Here is a 22,743-nt window from a genome sequence, read left to right on the forward strand (position 1 = left end):
TTTTTAGAAATTACCAGTTTCTTATCGGGGGAACCCACGCCTCTTCACACACTTCATTCACTCATCTGATGGGGGAACAAAACACTGGCTGCTTTTTCTCCCCAAACATAAAACCCCTTTTTTTTTTGTGGTACTTTTTGTGGTAACCTTCCTCATCAAACATGTCGACACAGCCGTACCGACACACCGCACACACACAGGGAATGCTCTGACTGAGGACAGGACCCCACAAAGTCCTTTGGGGAGACAGAGAGAGAGTATGCCAGCACACACCAAAGCGCTATATAATACAGCGATTCACACTACCCACAGTGATTTTTCCCTTATAGCTGCTATAATACACAATTTTGCGCCTAAATTTAGTGCCCCCCCTCTCTTTTTAACCCTTTGAGCCTGAAAACTACAGGGGAGAGCCTGGGGAGCTGTCTTCCAGCTGCACTGTGAAGAGAAAATGGCGCCAGTGTGCCGAGGGAGATAGCCCCGCCCCTTTTTCGGCTGACTTTCTCCCGCTTTTTTATGGATCTCTGGCAGGGGTATTTTTCACATATATAGCCTCTAGGACTATATATTGTGATTTTTTTGCCAGCCAAGGTGTTAATATTGCTGCTCAGGGCGCCCCCCCCCAGCGCCCTGCACCCATCAGTGACCGGAGTGTGAGGTGTGCATGAGGAGCAATGGCGCACAGCTGCAGTGCTGTGCGCTACCTTGTTGAAGACCGAAGTCTTCTGCCGCCGATTTTCAGGACCATCTTCTTGCTTCTGGCTCTGTAAGGGGGACGGCGGCGCGGCTCCGGGACCGGACGATCGAGGTCGGATCCCTCTGGAGCTAATGGTGTCCAGTAGCCTAAGAAGCCCAAGCTAGCTGCAAGCAGGTAGGTTCGCTTCTTCTCCCCTTAGTCCCTCGTAGCAGTGAGTCTGTTGCCAGCAGATCTCACTGAAAATAAAAAACCTAAAAGTATACTTTCTTTTCTAGGAGCTCAGGAGAGCCCCTAGTGTGCATCCAGCTCAGCCGGGCACAAGATTCTAACTGAGGTCTGGAGGAGGGTCATAGTGGGAGGAGCCAGTGCACACTAGGTAGTCCTAAAGCTTTCTTTAGTTGTGCCCAGTCTCCTGCGGAGCCGCTATTCCCCATGGTCCTTACGGAGTCCCAGCATCCACTTAGGACGTCAGAGAAATACAGTCGCCCTTTGTCTTTTACCAAATAAAACTTAATCTTTTGACAGAGGCTCCTCTGTCTCAGTGAAATCTAATACCTGGTGGACTGCCCTAATGAGATCATCAATGTCCGGGCCATCCGTGACCTAACTATCTGACTACTGGCCCAATTCGATGACTACTCCTAGGAATTGAACTATACATGGACTTTTGTAAACCCTGCAAAGTTCTAGACATATCCTGAGCCCACTCTGGCTGTATTAACCTAGAATCAGATTTAGCCGCTTCACGGTCTTTTCGTGCAGCGGCCAACTTTGACTTCAAATCAGCCATCACACCTGCCATCATCGCCCCAAGGAGGATCAGGGCAGAGGTCCATACTTGGACCCGTATTTGCAAGACACACTGTGCAAGTGGAAGTTACATCACGTAACACAATCTCACAGATCTCGCAGACAAGCTGCTTCTTTGATTTTGCATTAGCTTTACTCATCATGCAGACAGACAGACAGTACAACAGTGAAACACAAGTCCTTACGACTCAGTAAAAAAATTTAAATGAAGTGTGTATGAGACCGAGTGCACCGCACTTGGTGTACACTATGGGCCTAATTCAGAGTTGATCGCTCGCTAGCTGTTTTTTGCAGTCCTGTGTTTTCATAGTCGCCGCCCACAGGGGAGTGTATTTCAGTTGTTTAGGTGTGCGATCGCATGTGCAGCTGAGCGGTACAAAAAGATTTTGTACAGTTTCTGAGTTGCCCAAGGCTTACTCAGCCGCTGCGATCACTTCAGCCTGTCCGGGACCGGAACTGACGTCAGACACCCGCCCTGCAAATGATTGGGAACGCCTGTGTTTTTCCAAACATTCCCAGAAAACGGTCAGTTGGCACCCACAAACGCCTTCTTCCTGTCAATCACCTTACGATCGCCCGTGCAAATGGATTCTTCGCACAAACCCATTGCAGAGCATCGAACCGCTTTGTACCCGTGCAACACGCCTGCGCATTGTGGTGCATACAGTTTTGACCTGATTGCAGCAGTGCAAAAAACGTTCTGTTAAAGTAGTGCTTCACTGAAATTCCTACTAACACCCCTGCCCCCTCCAGTGGCCGTGTGTTGTAGGACCGACACCAAATTCCTGCAGGAAGAAGCAGGAAGTAATTTTAAAATGGCATCACCATGTGCTTTTTAACATACATACATTAGACATATGCAATAGTCTAAAACCTATATACAGGTTGAGTATCCCTTATCCAAAATGCTTGGGACCAGAGGTATTTTGGATATCGGATTTTTCCGTATTTTGGAATAATTGCATACCATAATGAGATATCATGGTGATGGGATCTAAGTCTAAGCACAGATGCATTTATGTTACATATACACCTTATACACAGAGCCTGAAGGTCATTTTAGACAATATTTTTTATAACTTTGTGCATTAAACAAAGTGTGTGTACATTCACACAATTCATTTATGTTTCATATACACCTTATACACACAGCCTGAAGGTCATTTAATACAATATTTTTAATAACTTTGTGTATTAAACAAAGTTTGTGTACAATGAGCCATCAAAAAATAAAGGTTTCAGTATCTCAGTCTCACTCATAAAAGTCCGTATTTCGGAATATTCCATATTTCGGAATATTTGGATATGGGATACTCAACCTGTACTACAGAAAACATTGTTATCCTAGGCTTAATAGCCTGTTGAACCTTTATAACTATGGCCCTCCCTATATATTGAGAGGAATCATTAGGGACCGCGATTACATCTCAACTCCCCCCCACCTAAACAAACACCTCTATACTGCAGGTGAACCGTGGTGCTGTTGCTATCTTGCTGGAGGAAGGCCCGGCTAGCTGTCTCCCCCTCCCCGTTTACCATGCATCTGTGAGAGCGGTGACTGTGGCCAGCGGCAGCAGAGGAAGCTGACCGCGGCCAGATCATTAATCAGGGGAGTGGTGACTGTGGCCAGCGGCAGCAGTGGAAGCTATCCACAGCCAGATCATTCATCAGGGGAGCGGTGACGGCGGCCAGCGGCAGCAGTGGAAGCTGTCCGTGGCCGGCTTCTTTAATCAGGCAGTGTGCTGCTAAGATCTGGGGAGCGGTGACGGCCCCCAGCGGCGGCAGAGTGAGCTGTCAACAGCTGGGCGCTGGGGAGCGGGTACAATCAAACATAACTTCCCACACACGTGGCGGCAGCATGAGCAGACCGCTCCGCTAACCACAGCAACAAACCGCCCCAATGGAGTGGTGACAGCGTGACCTGACCCCACCCCCCGCTCCTTACATCAGGTGGGATGTGGAGGCTCTGACGGGGCTTCTTTCTAAGCTCTGTCCAGCTCCTTTGCAGCCAAGGCTGAATTAGCAAATGCTGATTTAGGTCTATGGCGGGGCTCCTCTGTCTGAGCGCAGACAAACCTTTGCTGCACCTCAGCAGCACACAGTCCCGGACCCAAGCTTCTTAGTAAGCTGGGAAGGGACTGTGATGAGAAAAGAAAAAAGGTCTTTAGAAAAAATTAAAAGTAAAGTCTAAAGTCTTCCAGAACGTGCCCTTCCCTGGTGAAGGCACAAAAAAATAAGATTTTAAACCTACCGGTAAATCTTTTTCTCCTAGTCCGTAGAGGATGCTGGGGACTCCGTAAGGACCATGGGGTATAGACGAGCTCTGCAGGAGACATGGGCACTATAAAGAACTTTAGAATGGGTGTGCACTGGCTCCTCCCTCTATGCCCCTCCTCCAGACCTCAGTTAGAGTACTGTGCCCAGAGGAGACGGACAGCACGAGGAAAGGATTTTTGTTAATCTAAGGGCAAGATACATACCAGCCCACACCATCCACACCGTACAACTCGGAACATACGAACCAGTTAACAGTATGAAACAAAACAGCATCAGCCCGAGACTGATCAAAACTGTAACCTAACCCTTATGTAAGCAATAACTATATACAAGTCTTGCAGAATTTTGTCTGCACTGGGACGGGCGCCCAGCATCCTCTACGGACTAGGAGAAAAAGATTTACCGGTAGGTTTAAAATCTTATTTTCTCTGACGTCCTAGAGGATGCTGGGGACTCCGTAAGTACCATGGGGATTATACCAAAGCTCCAGACCGGGCGGGAGAGTGCGGATGACTCTGCAGCACCGATTGAGCAAACATAAGGTCCTCCTCAGCCAAGGTATCAAACTTGTAGAATGTAGAACTTAGCAAAAGTGTTTGAAACCGACCAAGTCGCTGCTCAGCAAAGCTGTAATGCCGAGATGCCTCAGGCAGCCGCCCAAGAAGAGCCCTCCTTCCTAGTGGAATGGGCCTTTACCGAATTTGGTAACGGCAATCCAGCCGTAGAATGAGCCTGCTGAATCGTGTTACAGATCCAGCGAGCAATAGTCTGTTTAGAAGCAGGAGCGCCAAGCTTGTTGGCTGCATACAGGACAAACAGTGCCTCTGTTTTCCAAACCCGAGCCGTCCTGGCTACATAAATCTTTAAGGCCCTGACTACATCAAGGGACTTGGAATCCTCCAAGTCACCCGTAGCCACAGGCACCACGATAGGTTGGTTCATATGAAAAGATGAAACCACCTTAGGCAAAAATTGAGGACGAGTCCTTAATTCTGCTCTATCCACATGGAAAATGAGATAGGGGCTCTTGTGAGACAAAGCCGCCAATTCGGACACCCGCCTTGCAGATGCCAAGGCCAACAACATGACCACCTTCCAAGTGAGAAATTTTAAAACCACCGTTTGAAGAGGCTCAAACCACTGAGATTTTAGGAACTGTAACACAACGTTAAGGTCCCATGGTGCCACTGGGGGCACAAAAGGAGGCTGGATGTGCAGCACTCCCTTTACAAAAGTCTGGACTTCTGGGAGAGAAGCCAATTCCTTCTGAAAGAAAATTGATAGGCTCCATTAAGTTACAGATTTCGGCCCTAACTTTAGGCCCATATCCACTCCTGTCTGTAGAAAGTGGAGAAAACGGCCCAGATGGAAATCTTCAGTAGAAGCATTCTTGGCTTCACACCAAGATACATACTTCCTCCAGATGCGGTGATAATGTTTCGCCGTCACCTCCTTCCTAGCCTTAATCAGAGTAGGGATGACTTCCTCCGGAATACCTTTCCCCGCTAGGATTTGGTGTTCAACCGCTATGCCGTCAAACGTAACCGCGGTAAGTCTTGGAACACGCAGGGCCCCTGCTGCAATAGGTCTTCCCTGAGAGGAAGAGGCCACGGATCTTCTGTGAGCATTTCCTGAAGATCTGAATACCAGGCCCTTCGAGGCCAATCTGGAACAATGAGTATTGTCTGCACTCCTTTTCGTCTTATGATTCTCAGTATTTTTGAGATGAGCGGCAGAGGAGGGAACACATAGACCGACTGAAACACCCATGGTGTCACCAGGGTGTCCACCGCTACTGCCTGAGGGTCCCTTGACCTGGCACAATACCTCCGAAGCTTCTTGTTGAGGCGTGACGCCATCATGTCTATTTGTGGAAGACCCCACTGACTTGTTATCTCTGCAAAAACTTCTTGATGAAGTCCCCACTCTCCTGGATGGAGATCGTGTCTGCTGAGGAAGTCGGCTTCCCAGTTGTCCACTCCCGGAATGAAGACTGCTGACAGAGCGCTTGCGTGATTTTCCGCCCAGCAAAGAATCCTGGTGGCTTCCGCCATTGCCACTCTGCTCCTTGTCCCGCCTTGGCGGTTTACATGAGCCACAGCTGTAACGTTGTCTGATTGAATCAGAACCGGTAGGTCGCGAAGAAGATTCTCCGCCTGTCGTAGGCCGTTGTATATGGCCCTCAATTCCGGTACGTTGATGTGTAGACAAGCCTCCTGGCTTGACCATAGTCCCTGAAAATTTCATCCTTGTGTGACTGCTCTCCATCCTCGGAGACTCGCGTCCGTGGTCACTAGAACCCAATCTTGAATGCCGAACCTGCGACCTTCGAGAAGGTGAGCACTCTGCAGCCACCACAGGAGAGACACCCTGGCCCTGGGGGACAGGCTTATTTTCTGATGTATCTGTAGATGGGACCCGGACCACTTGTCCAGAAGGTCTCACTGAAACGTCCTCGCATGAAACCTGCCGAAGGGCATGGCCTCGTAGGTCGCCACCATTTTTCCCAGTACTCGAGTGCATTGATGGACTGACACTTTTTTCGGTTTTAACAGGTCTCTGACCATGTTCTGGAGTTCCTGGGCTTTTTCCATCGGGAGAAAAACCCTCTTTTGTTCCGTGTCCAGAATCAAGCCTAAGAAAGATAGCCGAGTCGTTGGAATCAACTGTGACTTTGGTAGATTTAGAATCCAGCCATGCTGCTGCAGCACTCTCAGAGAGAGTGACACGCTTTTCTGCAATTGATCTCTCGATCTCGCTTTTATCAGGAGATCGTCCAAGTATGGGATAATTGTGACTCCCTGCCTGCGCAGGAGCACAATAATTTCCGCCATTACCTTGGTGAAAATCCTCGGGGCCGTGGAAAGCCCAAACGGCAACGTCTGAAACTGGTAATGACAGTCCTATACAGCGAATTTCAGGTATGCCTGATGAGGGGGATATATGGGGACATGAAGGTAAGCATCCTTTATGTCTAGTGACACCATAAAATCCCCCCCCCCCTCCAGGCTGGAGATAACTGCCCGGAGCGATTCCATCTTCAATTTGAACTTTTTCAAGTACAGGTTTAGAGATTTTAGATTTAGAATGGGTCTGACCGAGCCATCCGGTTTCGGGACCACAAACAGGGTTGAATAGTACCCCCCCTTCCCCTGTTGAACTAGGGGCACCTTGACAATCACTTGTTGTTGACAAAGCTTTTGAATTGCAGCTAAAACTATCTCCCTTTCTGGGGGAGAAGCTGGTAAAGCCGATTTGAAAAATCGGCGAGGAGGCACGTCTTCGAATTCCATGCTTGAAGCCTTGGGATACAATTTCCATCGCCCAAGGATCCACGGTGACTGAACCCAGACCTGGCTGAAGAGTCGAAGACGTGCCCCCACTGGCGCGGACTCCCTCAGTGGAGCCCCAGTGTCATGCGGTGGATTTAGTAGAAGCCGGGGAGGACTTCTGCTCCTGGGAACTAGCCGTAGCAGGCATTCTTTTCCCTCTACCCTTACCTCTGGCGAGGAAGGAAGAGCCCCGACCTCTTCTGGACTTATGCGACCGAAAGGACTGCAGCTGATATTGCGGTGTTTTCTTTTGCTGTGGGGGAACATAAGGTAAAAAAATAAGAATTTACTTACCGATAATTCTATTTCTCGTAGTCCGTAGTGGATGCTGGGGACTCCGTAAGGACCATGGGGAATAGCGGCTCCGCAGGAGACTGGGCACATCTAAAGAAAGCTTTAGGACTATCTGGTGTGCACTGGCTCCTCCCCCTATGACCCTCCTCCAAGCCTCAGTTAGGATACTGTGCCTGGACGAGCGTACACAATAAGGAAGGATTTTGAATCCCGGGTAAGACTCATACCAGCCACACCAATCACACTGTACAACTTGTGATCTGAACCCAGTTAACAGCATGATAACAGAGGAGCCTCTAGAAAAGATGGCTCACTACAGCAATAACCCGATTTTTTTGTAACAATAACTATGTACCAGTATTGCAGACAATCCGCACTTGGGATGGGCGCCCAGCATCCACTACGGACTACGAGAAATAGAATTATCGGTAAGTAAATTCTTATTTTCTCTAACGTCCTAAGTGGATGCTGGGGACTCCGTAAGGACCATGGGGATTATACCAAAGCTCCCAAACGGGCGGGAGAGTGCGGATGACTCTGCAGCACCAATTGAGAGAACTCCAGGTCCACCTCAGCCAGGGTATCAATTTTGTAGAATTTTACAAACGTATTTGCTCCTGACCAAGTAGCTGCTCGGCAAAGTTGTAAAGCCGAGACCCCTCGGGCAGCCGCCCAAGATGAGCCCACCTTCCTTGTGGAGTGGGCATTTACAGATTTTTGGCTGTGGCAGGCCTGCCACAGAATGTGCAAGCTGAATTGTACTACAAATCCAACGAGCAATAGTCTGCTTAGAAGCAGGAGCACCCAGCTTGTTGGGTGCACACAGGATAAACAGCGAGTCAGATTTTCTGACTCCAGCCGTCCTGGAAACATATATTTTCAGGGCCCTGACAACGTCTAGCAACTTGGAGTCCTCCAAGTCCCTAGTAGCCGCAGGCACCACAATAGGTTGGTTCAGGTGAAACGTTGAAACCACCTTAGGGAGAAACTGAGGACGAGTCCTCAATTCCGCCCTGTCCGAATGGAAAATCGGATAAGGGCTTTTACAGGATAAAGCCGCCAATTCTGACACGCGCCTGGCCCAGGCCAGGGCCAACAGCATGACCACTTTCCATGTGAGATATTTTAACTCCACAGATTTAAGTGGTTCAAACCAATGTGACTTTTGGAACCCAAAAAACTACATTGAGATCCCAAAGTGCCACTGGAGGCACAAAAGGAGGCTGTATATGCAGTACCCCTTTTACAAACGTCTGAACTTCAGGGACTGAAGCTAGTTCTTTTTGGAAGAAAATTGACAGGGCCGAAATTTGAACCTTAATGGACCCCAATTTCAGGCCCATAGACACTCCTGTTTGCAGGAAATGTAGGAATCGACCCAGTTGAATTTCCTCCGTCGGGCCTTACTGGCCTCGCACCACGCAACATATTTTCGCCAAATGCGGTGATAATGTTTTGCGGTTACATCCTTCCTGGCTTTGATCAGGATAGGGATGACTTCATCCGGAATGCCTTTTTTTCCTTCAGGATCCGGCGTTCAACCGCCATGCCGTCAAACGTAGCCGCGGTAAGTCTTGGAACAGACAGGGTCCTTGTTGGAGCAGGTCCCTTCTTAGAGGTAGAGGCCACGGATCCTCCGTGAGCATCTCTTGAAGTTCCGGTTACCAAGTCCTTCTTGGCCAATCCGGAGCCACGAATATAGTGCTTACTCCTCTCCATCTTATCAATCTCAGTACCTTGGGTATGAGAGGCAGAGGAGGGAACACATACACTGACTGGTACACCCACGGTGTTACCAGAGCGTCTACAGCTATTGCCTGAGGGTCCCTTGACCTGGCGCAATACCTGTCGAGTTTTTCCCAACGGTTTATAATCATGTGGAAGACTTCTGGGTGAAGTCCCCACTCTCCCGGGTGGAGGTCGTGCTGAGGAAGTCTGCTTCCCAGTTGTACACTCCCGGAATGAATACTGCTGACAGTGCTATCACATGATTTTCCGCCCAGCGAAGAATCCTTGCAGCTTCTGCCATTGCCCTCCTGCTTCTTGTGCCACCCTGTCTGTTTACGTGGGTGACTGCCGTGATGTTGTACGACTGGATCAACACCGGCTGACCTTGAAGCAGAGGTCTTGCTAAGCTTAGAGCATTGTAAATGGCCCTTAGCTTCAGGATATTTATGTGAAGTGATGTCTCCAGGCTTGACCATAAGCCCTGGATATTCCTTCCCTGTGTGACTGCTCCCCAGCCTCGCAGGCTGGCATCCGTGGTCACCAGGACCCAGTCCTGAATGCCGAATCTGCGGCCCTCTAGAAGATGAGCACTCTGCAACCACCACAGGAGGGACACCCTTGTCCTTGGTGACAGGGTTATCCGCTGATGCATCTGAAGATGCGACCCGGACCATTTGTCCAGCAGGTCCCACTGGAAAGTTCTTGCGTGGAATCTGCCGAATGGGATTGCTTCGTAGGAAGCCACCATTTTACCCAGAACCCTTGTGCATTGATGCACTGAGACTTGGCTCGGTTTTAGGAGGTTCCTGACTAGCTCGGATAACTCCCTGTCTTTCCCCTCCGGGAGAAACACCTTTTTCTGGACTGTGTCCAGGATCATCCCTAGGAACCGAAGACAAGTCGTCGGAACCAGCTGCGATTTTGGAATATTGAGAATCCAATCGTGCTGCCGCAACACTACCTGAGATAGTGCTACACCGACCTCCAACTGTTCCCTGGATCTTACCCTTATCAGGGAATCGTCCAAGTAAGGGATAACTAAAATTCCCTTCCTTTGAAGGAATATCATCATTTCGGCCATTACCTTGGTAAAGACCCGGGGTGCCGTGGACCATCCATACGGCAGCGTCTGAACTGATAGTGACAGTTCTGTACCATAAACCTGAGGTACCCTTGGTGAGAAGGGTAAATTTTGACATGAAGGTAAGCATCCTTGATGTCCCAAGACATCATGTAGTCCCCTTCTTCCAGGTTCGCAATCACTGCTCTGAGTGACTCAATCTTGAATTTGAACCTCTGTATGTAAGTGTTCAAAGATTTTAGATTTAGAATCGGTCTCACCGAGCCGTCCGGCTTCGGTACCACAACAGTGTGGAATAATACCCCGTTCCCTGTTGCAGGAGGGGTACCTTGATTATCACCTGCTGGGAATACAGCTTGTGAATGGCTTCCAAAACTGTCTCCCTGTCAGAAGGAGACATCGGTAAAGCCGACTTTAGGAAAACGGCGAGGGGGAGACGACTCGAATTCTAATTTGTACCCCTGAGATATCACCTGAAGGATCCAGGGGTCTACTTGCGAGTGAGCCCACTGCGCGCTGAAATTCATTGAGACGGGCCCCCCACCGTGCCTGATTCTGCTTGTAAAGCCCCAGCGTCATACTGAGGGCTTGGCAGAGGCGGGAGAGGGTTTCTGTTCCTGGGAACTGGCTGATTTCTGCAGCCTTTTTCCTCTCCCTCTGTCACGGGGCAGAAATGAGGAACATTTTGCCCGCTTGTCCACGAAAAGACTGCGCCTGATAATACGGCGTCTTCTCATGTTGAGAGGCGACCTGGGGTACAAACGTGGATTTCCCAGCTGTTGCCGTGGCCACCAGGTCTGAAAGACCGACCCCAAATAACTCCTCCCCTTATTAAGGCAATACTTCCAAATGCCGTTTGGAATACGCATCACCTGACCACTGACGTGTCCATAACCCTCTACTGGTAGAAATGGACAACGCACTTAGACTTGATGCCAGTCGGCAAATATTCCGCTGTGCATCACGCATATATAGAAATGCATCTTTTAAATGCTCTATAGGCAAAAATATACTGTCCCTATCTAGGGTATCAATATTTTCAGTCAGGGAATCCGACCACGCCAACCCAGCACTGCACATCCAGGCTGAGGCGATTGCTGGTCGCAGTATAACACCAGTATGTGTGTAAATACATTTTAGGATACCCTCCTGCTTTCTATCAGCAGGATCCTTAAGGGCGGCCATCTCAGGAGAGGGTAGAGCCCTTACAAGCGTGTGAGCGCTTTATCCACCCTAGGGGGTGTTTCCCAACGCACCCTAACCTCTGGCGGGAAAGGATATAATGCCAATAACATTTTAGAAATTATCAGTTGTTATCGGGGGAAAACCACGCATCATCACACACCTCATTTAATTTCTCAGATTCAGGAAAACTACAGGTAGTTTTTCCTCACCGAACATAATACCCCTTTTTGGTGGTACTCGTATTATCAGAAATGTGTAAAACATTTTTCATTGCCTCAATCATGTAACGTGTGGCCCTACTGGAAGTCACATTTGTCTCTTCACCGTCGACACTGGAGTCAGTATCCGTGTCGGCGTCTATATCTGCCATCTGAGGTAACGGGCGCTTTAGAGCCCCTGACGGCCTATGAGACGTCTGGACAGGCACAAGCTGAGTAGCCGGCTGTCTCATGTCAACCACTGTCTTTTATACAGAGCTGACACTGTCACGTAATTCCTTCCAACAGTTCATCCACTCAGGTGTCGACCCCCTAGGGAGTGACATCACTATTACAGGCAATCTGCTCCGTCTCCACATCATTTTTCTCCTCATACATGTCGACACAAACGTACCGACATACAGCACACACACAGGGAATGCTCTGATAGAGGACAGGACCCCACTAGCCCTTTGGGGAGACAGAGGGAGAGTTTGCCAGCACACACCAAAGCGCTATATATATACAGGGATAACCTTATATAAGTGTTTTTCCCCTTATAGCTGCTGTATTGTTAATACTGCGCCTAATTAGTGCCCCCTCTCTTTTTTAACCCTTTCTGTAGTGTAGTGACTGCAGGGGAGAGCCAGGGGAGCTTCCCTCCAACTGAGCTGTGAGGGAAAATGGCGCCAGTGTGCTGAGGAGATAGGCTCCGCCCCTTTTTCGCGGACTTTTCTCCTGCTTTTTTATGGATTCTGGCAGGGGTTAAAATTCATCCATATAGCCCTGGGGGCTATATGTGATGTATTTTCGCCAGCCAAGGTGTTTTTATTGCTGCTCAGGGCGCCCCCCCCTAGCGCCCTGCACCCTCAGTGACCGAAGTGTGAAGTGTGCTGAGGAGCAATGGCGCACAGCTGCAGTGCTGTGCGCTACCTTGGTGAAGACAGGATGTCTTCTGCCGCCGATTTTCCGGACCTCTTCTGTCTTCTGGCTCTGTAAGGGGGCCGGCGGCGCGGCTCTGGGACCCATCCATGGCTGGGCCTGTGATCGTCCCTCTGGAGCTAATGTCCAGTAGCCTAAGAAGCCCAATCCACTCTGCACGCAGGTGAGTTCGCTTCTTCTCCCCTTAGTCCCTCGATGCAGTGAGCCTGTTGCCAGCAGGTCTCACTGAAAATAAAAAACCTAAACTAAAACTTTCACTAAGAAGCTCAGGAGAGCCCCTAGTGTGCACCGTTCTCGTTCGGGCACAGAGATCTAACTGAGGCTTGGAGGAGGGTCATAGGGGGAGGAGCCAGTGCACACCAGATAGTCCTAAAGCTTTCTTTAGATGTGCCCAGTCTCCTGCGGAGCCGCTATTCCCCATGGTCCTTACGGAGTCCCCAGCATCCACTTAGGACGTTAGAGAAAGTAGATTTACCCGCGGTAGCTGTGGAAACCAGGTCCGCGAGACCTTCCCCAAATAAAACCTCACCCTTGTAAGGCAAAACTTCCATATGTCTCTTTGAGTCGGCATCACCTGTCCATTGACGGGTCCACAGGGCTCACCTAGCAGAAATCGCCATGGCGTTGGCTCTTGAACCTAACAGCCCAACGACTCTGGAAGCGTCTCTCATATATAAGACTGCGTCTTTAATATAACCTAAGGTCAATAAAATGGTATCCATATCTAGGGTATCAATGTCAGATGACAAGGTATCTCCCAAGCTGCTACAGCGCTACAAACACAAGCCGACGCTATTGCCGGTCTGAGCAAGGCACCCGTATGTGCATAAATTGATTTTAAGGTAGTTTCCTGTCTGCGATCAGCAGGATCCTTGAGGGCTGCCGTATCTGGAGACGGTAGCGCCACCTTTTTGTAACAAGCGCGTTAAAGCCTTGTCCACCTTGGGCGAGGATTACCACAGTAACCTGTCCTGCGCAGGGAAAGGGTACGCCATAAGAATTCTCTTGGGAATCTGCAGTTTCTTGTCTGGAGTTTCCCAAGCTTTTTCAAATAACGCGTTCAGCTCATGAGATGGGGGAAAGGTTACCTCCGGTTTCTTTTCCTTAAACATGCAGACCCTCGTGTCAGGGACAGAGGGGTCATCTGTGATATGTAAAACATCTTTTATTGCAATAATCATATAATGAATACTTTTGGCCACCCTTGGGTGCAACCTCGCATCATCGTAGTCGACACTGGAGTCAGAATCCGTGTCGGTATCAGTGTCTGCTACTTGGGACAGGGGACGTTTCCGAGACCCTGGAGGGCCCTGTGATACAGCCAAAGCCATGGCTTGACTCCCTGTCTTTTCTCTGGACTCTGCTTTGTCCATTCTCTTATGTAATAAAGACACATTTGCATTTAAAACATTCCACATATCCAGCCAATCAGGTGTCGGCGTCGCAGACGGAGACACCACAATCATCTGCTCCACCTCCTCATTAGATGAGCCTTCCGCTTCAGACATGCCGACACACACGTACCGACACCCCCACACACTCAGGGATATATATATTTACACATTTTTTTACACATATACAGTTTCCCAGATTGTATTATGTGTATTTAGTGCCAAAAGGTATTCTTATTGCTGCCCAGGGCGCCCCCCCCCCCCAGCGCCCTGCACCCTACATTGACCGGAGTGTGTGGTGTGCAGTGGGAGCAATGGCGCACAGCTGCAGTGTTGTGCGCTACCTTAATGAAGACCGGAGTCTTCTGCCGCCGATTTCATCTCCTTCTTCTGTCTTCTGGCTCTGCAAGGGGGACGGCGGCGCGGCTCCGGGAACGGACGATCGAGGTCAGGCCCTGTGTTCGAACCCTCTGGAGCTAATGGTGTCCAGTAGCCTAAGAAGCACAAGCTAGCTGCACGCAGGTAGGTTTGCTTCTCTCCCCTCAGTCCCACGTAGCAGTGAGTCTGTTGCCAGCAGATCTCACTGAAAATAAAAAACCTAACAAATACTTTCTTTCTAGCAAGCTCAGGAGAGCCCACTAGGAGCACCCAGCTCTGGCGGGGCACAGATTCTAACTGAGGTCTGGAGGAGGGGCATAGAGGGAGGAGCCAGTGCACACCAGATAGTACCTAATCTTTCTTTTAGAGTGCCCAGTCTCCTGCGGAGCCCGTCTATTCCCCATGGTCCTTACGGAGTTCCCAGCATCCACTAGGACGTCAGAGAAATATATATATATATATATATATATATATATATATATATATATACACACATATACATATACATATAGAGAGAGAGACAATCCCCCAAATAAGGCCCTTTGGAGAGACAGAGAGAGAGTATGCCAGCACACACCCAGCGCCACCGGATACTGGAATAAAATCCCAGTCAGTACAGCGCTTTTATAAATATAATCACTGCGCCAAATAAAGGTGCCCCCCCCCCCCCCCACTCTTTTTTGCCCTCTGTATGTGTTCAGCAGGGGAGAGTTCGGGGAGCCAGTTTCTCTGCAGCGTGCTGTGGAGAAAATGGCGCTGGTTAGTGCTGAGGGAACAAGTTCCGCCCCCTCACCGACGGGCTTCGATCCCATTCAAATCTTTATACTCCGCAGTATATATCTCTGCCAGTGTCCCTAGAAGGTTAATAATTGCTGCCCAGGGCGCCCCCCCTGCGCCCTGCACCCATACAGTGCCGCCAGTGTGTGTGTGTGTTGGGAGCAATGGCGCGCAGCGTTACCGCTGCGCGTTACCTCATAGAAGATCCGAAGTCTTCTGTCTTCTCATACTCACCAGGCTTCTATCTTCCTGCTCTGTGAGGAGGACGGCGGCGCAGCTCCGGGACGAACGGCGAGGGTGAGACCTGCGTTCCGACCCTCTGAAGCTAATGGTATCCAGTAGCCTAAGAAGCAGAGCCTATCATTTAAGTAGGTCTGCTTCTCTCCCCTCAGTCCCACGATGCAGGGAGCCTGTTGCCAGCAGTGCTCCCTGAAAATAAAAAACCTAACAAAAGTATTTTACAGAGAAACTCAGTAGAGCTCCCCTGCAGAGCACCCAGTCTCCTCTGGGCACAGGATCTAACGGAGGTCTGGAGGAGGGGCATAGAGGGAGGAGCCAATGCACACCCATCTAAAGTCTTTAGAGTGCCCATGTCTCCTGCGGAGCCCGTCTATACCCCATGGTCCTTACGGAGTCCCCAGCATCCTCTAGGACGTAAGAGAAAACACTGAGGCATCTTGGGAGTATAAAGGGGTAGGAGGGTTACTAATTTAAATATTAAAATGTGCCTGTCCCTGCTAATGCCCCTTCCATATCCCAAGAGTACTCCAGTGACCCCTAGTGGATGAAAAAGAAATAAGCCTGCTGACAGCTCATTTAATTAAGGATTAAAAAACAAGTGCATATTAGCCTACAGATATTGGTGGTCATTCCGAGTTGTTCGCTCGGTAATTTTCTTCGCATCGCAGCGATTTTCCGCTAACTGCGCATGCGCAATGTTCGCACTGCGACAAGTAAATTTGCTATGCAGTTAGGTATTTTACTCACGGCATTACAAGGTTTTTTCTTCGTTCTGGTGTTCGTAATGTGATTGACAGGAAGTGGGTGTTTCTGGGCGGAAACAGGCCGTTTTATGGGAGTGTTTGAAAAAACGCTACCGTTTCTGGGAAAAACGCGGGAGTGGCTGGAGAAACGGAGGAGTGTCTGGGCGAACGATGGGTGTGTTTGTGACATCAAACCAGGAACGACAAGCACTGAACTGATCGCACTGGAAGAGTAAGTCTCAAGCTACTCAGAAACTGCACAGAGAAGTGTTTTCGCAATATTGCGAATCTTTCGTTCGCAATTTTGATAAGCTAAGATTCACTCCCAGTAGGCGGCGGCTTAGCGTGTGCAAAGCTGCTAAAAGCAGCTAGTGAGCGAACAACTCGGAATGACCACCATTAATCACAATCACTCTATGGTGTATGAGCACAGGGGACACTAGTTTGTTCCCTGGGAATCAAGTAGGTATTTGAAAAATTCTTCAAATGTAAGTTTATATGGAATTATAGGATATAATCTTTCATGAGTTGGATTTGTCTACTAAACCATGCCACAGTTGAACGGTTTCACATAAGTATGAGGGAATACTAGAATATTCCTGGCTGGTACAGAGGTCTTTCTCATTTTATCTTGTGTGCAGTACCATTAATTTGCTATTTACTAAAAATTGATGTCTCTTTACATGCTTTTATTTCTGGTTTTATAATTGTATTGTTTATTCACAGGAAATGATGCACATATGTTGCTGTTTTATGTGTTGCATTAACTAGACAAGCATGAATTAAAAGAATATTGATTCAAAATATGTGCTACCGATCTTTTTCAATATTACTTAATGTAGAGCAAACCTGTTTTGGTGAAAGCCACTTGCAGCTGAGTGTGAAGATGGGGGGTGCAGTGGACGGGTAAGCAGCGGGGAGTTCAAAGTTCAGCACAATAGCTGGAAGGAAGGAAACCGTGTTCTCAAAGCTTTCTGTAATGTCTTTCGGTTCAGAATTACCTGCAAAATACATAAATACAGAAATGCATTTTTACAGCAAACTTTTGAGAGCAGGCTACCATCTACTACGCTGGCATTGGTTTTATACACCTAAATGTAATGCATGGATTGTACAACTCGGTACTATATATCTATGTGCTATGTAAATAACAGGAAGATGAAATAGGGCTTACTGTATATAGTTAACTGGGAAGCAGTTAGTTTCCCGGTTGTCGGTATCCCAAACCAAACGCTTAGTGTAGTAAAAATAAAATACTGTCACAAAGAAAAAGGAAAGAAGAGGGGCAGAAGCCCCCAAAAACTGTGCCCACTCTAGGGGGGCATATAAGGAAGAGGGAGCCTGGGCTGCTGGGAAGAAAGTTTTAACTGTTTGAAGCCCAGCTCAGCTCACCTTCCTATACCTATAAATAAGCCTGTGTCCCACATAGATGGGAGCAATCCAGTGGCTATAGAAGCAGTCAATAAAACTGAATCAGCATGCAGAGTAATGTAGAATGACCCAATGAGGAATCTTTGGCATTCTGAGATCAGAGCAGAGTCACTGAGAAACATACATTTATACGGACTAATGAGAATGATGCCCAATGACCTATAACATGGATAAAACTAATGGTAAAGATAAAGTTACCTTAATACAACATTAACTGCATGTCCTATTCTGTTGTGTAAGCTACAGGGAACTATGTTTGGCAGAAATGACAATAATAAACGCCATTTTGTTTTCTTGAACGTTATGTTGGAAAAAAACAAAAGAGGGGAAAAGAAATGGGAGCAGAATAAACGGTTGCCTTGAAAGGAGTAAGGGGAATATCTGATCTGCTAAAGCAGGCACTTGTCCATGTAAGTGTCATCACAGATCATAATGCAGCATGCAGAGTCCAGGGTACAGCTTTCTAATAAGCTTCATCCATGTGATAACGGTGCAGGATTATTGTAGATCCTCTCCCCATGTATCCAATATTCTCAAATATATACAAAAAAAAACAAAAAACCAACAACTAATCAGCAACTGAGCCAGATAATGGAACACATTTTGGGGGGTATTGAACCAGCTCCAGTAATTTACCGCAGCTAAATGATTCGCCAGGGGCTATTCAATTAACGCTGATACCTGGCACTTATCGGGGATTATGCTTCCACTGCCTCAGGCACCCGAAGCATAATGCTCGATAAGCAGCCCTCAGAGCCAGCGATAACACATGGATTCAGATACTTATAGAAAATGATTGGGCATAATTGAATACTGCCTTTATGTGTACATTCTGAGGGGTCCAGTCTTACCTTGGGTAACAGAGGAATATTACACACTTCAGCTGTAATGGAATAAAACTACTCACTTGGAAGAATTTGTTCCTGCATTTGAGCTGTGGCTGTTTGGTTCTCTATGGGAGGTATTCAATTAGTGCCATTTTTCGACTAGTCGAAAAAACTGCACTTTTTGCCCGTTTTTAGGTCAAATTTACATTTGACCTTTTCAAAGCCCGTGCCATATTTTCAACTAGTCAAAAAAATCTGGCACTGGTAAAAACCAGGTGTATCAGCAAATTTGCAGCTGATACACGTGTTTTGGCAAATTCGCGGGCATTTTTGCTTGTTTTTGGGCACAAATGGATCAAAAAAACTGGCGAAAATGCCCGCAATTGAATACCCTGCCTCGAATTAGTGTTGTTTATTCGACTGGCACTCAATTGAATACCCCCCTATGTGTGAATGTTTTGTGTCGCTATATAAATGATAATAACCCATTAGATATTATAGAGGTTAAAACTGAATGACAAATTATGAAGTAAAAGGTCACAACGATCCTTAACTAGTCCGGATCAGTTACTGTTTTATAGTATTATATAAGCTGTTACGTCATATTATGAAAGTAGGCATGTTTATGTTAAAGCTTATTCAGTGACATGTTCTCATGATCTTCAATCATCATTTAAACATTTTAAAAAAAATGAACGAAAAAATATTTTAACATTAATAACAAAGTTAACTGAAAACACATGAAAAAGTGAAAAAAAACGTTAGATTTCATGGGTTTTCAATAAAGTTTCAAACAATACATGTAATTTAGCCTTAATTTAAATAAAGAGTATTTCAGAAAATATCACTCTGGGAGGAGAGGAGGGTCCAGCTGTTGAACTACAAATCCCATCATACCTATACAGTTAATGCATAGCTCTGTAAGCACATGCTGGAATAGTAAGACCGCCGCGCACATAGACTTCTATATGTGTTTTCTGAGCTTCTTAGTCAATGAACTGTAACTGTGGAAAAGTCATCAAAATGGTTGTGGAGAACCGAGTCCTCCATATAGTAATTTACATGTAACCTTTTTACTGGTGCCGTCTTTTTTATTTAGATACAGGTTGAGTATCCCTTATCCAAAATGCTTGGGACCAGAGGTATTTTGGATATTGGATTTTTCCGTATTTTGGAATAATTGCATACCATAATAAGATGATATGGTGATGGAACCTAAGACTAAGCACAGAATGCATTTATGTTACACATACACCTTATACACACAGCCTGAAGTAAATTTTAGCCAATATTTTTTATAACTTTGTGCATTAAAAAAAGTGTGTGTACATTCACACAATTCATTTATGTTTCATATACACCTTATACACACAGCCTGAAGGTCATTTTAGCCAATATTTTTTATAACTTTGTGCATTAAACAAAGTGTGTGTACATTCACACAATTCATTTATGTTTCATATACACCTTATACACACAGACTGAAGGTCATTTAATACAATATTTTTAATAACTTTGTGTATTAAACAAAGTTTGTGTACATTGAGCCATCAAAAAACAAAGGTTTCACTATCTCACTCTCACACAAAAAAGTCTGTATTTTGGAATATTCCGTATTTCGGAATATTTGGATATGGGATACTCAACCTGTAATATATTACTTTGTTCAGTACTTGGGTCGGTACAATAACTTTGTTATAGCCAGATAACTATTTATTGTTATATAGTGGCTCTGCCAATGAATAAAGCTCATAAATTGTACAAGCAAACCATCGTCAGCATAACATGGTAACTACACTGGTATGTCACACATATGGAGAGCAAACACGCTAACTTCCCCATGGCATGTTTACACTGGCAGAAAAAGCAGGTTCTCGGTACATAATACACCAACTTTGTGCTTGAATGGACAAGAAAACAGAGAACTTCCATTACTGACATTACTCACTTTTCACAGATATTTTAAAAGGTGGGGGTAATTCCAAGCACACTTGTATTTCCCCTCCGGGAGCGGTGTCTGCCCTTTTAAATTCATCATCAGAGTATATACTAGCCAGTGCTAGTAGTTCATCCTCCTGAGCTTCCTGGTTTTCACTTGACATTGATTATCTGCCAGGATCAAGACATAGAAATGAATAAGTAAAACAGCCACTCTGCAACTTTTAATAATGGTCTTCAAATGATGTTGTTAGAAGTACACATCGTACACTACTAGTTGTGTCTGCATTCCTCATTTATCAGCGTGGTGTCTGGGTCTTAGGGTCGACAGTTAGTAGGTCGACATCTATTGGTCGACACGTTCATTAGGCCAACATGGACACGGTTGACATGACAAAAGGTCAACATGAATTTTTTACTTTTTTTTTGTCTTGTTATCTTTGTAAAATGACCGGAAACCCCAATTAGTGCACCATGTCCCCTTGCATGGCTCGCCATGCTTAAGACAAGGAGTGTCGCTCCGCTATCGTAGAGCTCGGCACATGTTACTATTCCCAATCATAGTCCACGTGTATCGTAAAGTATGAAAGTTAAAAAAAATGGGTGAAAAACCCATGTCGACCTTGTCCATTTCGACCTAGTGAACTTGTTGACCTATAGACCATATCGACCTAATGCATGTCGACCAATAGTGGTCGACCTAAGTGCTGTCGAGCTAAAATCCGGATACCAGCTGGGACATCTCCTGCCCACCTTCAGTGATACTCTGTGCACCACATAGCAGAAAAGATCAGATGCGACACAGAAGAGAACGCGTTCTGGCTTGTAAAACAGAACTTTTCTACTTCAGATCAATGTTCCAATGATAAACTAGTTGCATAAGCCTCATGTAGAACAATATATAAAAACCCACAATTCTGGAAAATAATACCAAAAGCAATATGCCCCAAGCTCCGGGAAAGCTAAATTTTCCAGAGCTTGAACCTGATAGGCAAAGCAATCTAAAGATGGCATTGCCTAATAGAAGCCTATGGGCTTCTCTCCACACAAATCCCCAAGAGGGATCAATAGGATTCCTCCCAGTGTCCCCCGAGGCTTGCGCTTGTGCAGAAGGACTCCCGAGTCGTAAACCCGGAAGTCTCCATACCATAAAGGACAGCTCTGATCAGTAGAGATACACTATGCTTACATTTTCAAGTATATGGTATTAATGAATGCCGCTATGCATGCGATCAGTGGCGGGATGCATCGCATTCAAAATGCAATTTGTGATGCATCTCATCCATGGTAATTTCCAACACAAGCAAACCCATCTCTTTAAAATTAGCAATAAAATAATCAGAGGTGATTCCTCTCCACAGTTACTAGAACTCCCACTTTACACAGAAAAAGGAGATTTATAGGGGGTTATTTAGGTTTGCAAGCAAACCAAAAGAGCAAGCAACTGGGCAAAACCATGTTGCAATGCAGGTGAAGCAGATGTAACATGTGCAGAGAGAGTTAGATTTTAGTGGGTTATATTGTTTCTGTGCAGGGTAAATACTGGCTGCTTAATTTTTACACTGCAATTTAGATTTCAGTTTGAACACACCCCACCCACATCTAACTCTCTCTGCACGTGTAGTGCAACAAGGTTTTGCCCAGGTGTGCTTTTTTTGTTTGCTAACAAACCTGAATAAGGCCCTATGTTCTTACCTGGTTAAATCCGTTTCTTCGACTCCATAGGGGGGCACAGGGATACTATGGGTATAGCTGTAGAGCAGACAGTATGGGCACCAATTAATTAACAATATTTTCCCCATCATCCCAGGCCTCCCTCTCCTCTATACTCCGCCCCCGGCTCTCCAGTTAAGTTAGCAAGCCCTCAGCAAACAGCGAAGAGAAGGAGAAGGCAACACAACACACTCAAGAGAAACACAAAAAAATAAAAAAGGTACTCAGAGAACCGGTTACATAGGAACGACACCCCACAAGCCAGATGCATCAGTGTGGGCGCCCTGTGCCACCTATGGAGTCGAAGAAAAAGATTTAACCAGGTAAGAACATAAAGATCCTTTTTTTCATCCTCCACTAGGGGGCACAGGAATACTATGGGACGTCCCAAAGCAGTCCCCTTTATGGGAGGGGATGCTCCTGAATTGCACTGAGAACTCTATGCCTAAAGGCCGCGTCGGAAGACGCAAGTGTGTCAAATGCACAAGAATGAATGAATGTGTGGGCAGAGGATGCTGAGCTGCCAAAGAGGCTTCCACAGACTGGTGGAATGAGTAGACACCACGACAGGGGTAGGAAGATCTGCCGCAGAATAAATGTGGCAGCTGGTCATGTGGAGTCACCTAGCAAAGTCTGTTTAGAAGCTGGCCAGTGCCGCTTGTGAAAATCATACAGGACAAAGAGAATCAGACTTGCAAAGGTCTGTGGTCCTGTCCAAATCTGGAGAGCCCTCACCACATCCAGAGAGGCTTCCTCCAGGGA

General features: G+C 46.8%; 1 protein-coding gene across 5 annotated transcripts in view; it reads right to left on the minus strand.

Annotated features, from left to right (window-relative positions):
* The window catches only part of RNF14 (ring finger protein 14), a 161,753-nt gene that overhangs the window by 109,203 nt on the left and 29,807 nt on the right, over positions 1-22,743 (minus strand). For all 5 annotated transcript variants that reach the window (XM_063928148.1, XM_063928151.1, XM_063928147.1 and 2 more), the window contains exons 2-3: positions 20,279-20,439; positions 16,922-17,073 (exon numbers count right to left, since the gene is read on the minus strand). In XM_063928148.1, the coding sequence (XP_063784218.1) occupies positions 16,922-17,073; positions 20,279-20,432 (306 nt within the window). In that variant the 5' untranslated portion in view covers positions 20,433-20,439. The remainder of the gene's footprint in view (positions 1-16,921; positions 17,074-20,278; positions 20,440-22,743) is intronic.

Source organism: Pseudophryne corroboree, chromosome 6, assembly GCF_028390025.1.
Source record: "Pseudophryne corroboree isolate aPseCor3 chromosome 6, aPseCor3.hap2, whole genome shotgun sequence".
NCBI classification, from domain to species: Eukaryota; Metazoa; Chordata; class Amphibia; order Anura; family Myobatrachidae; genus Pseudophryne; species Pseudophryne corroboree.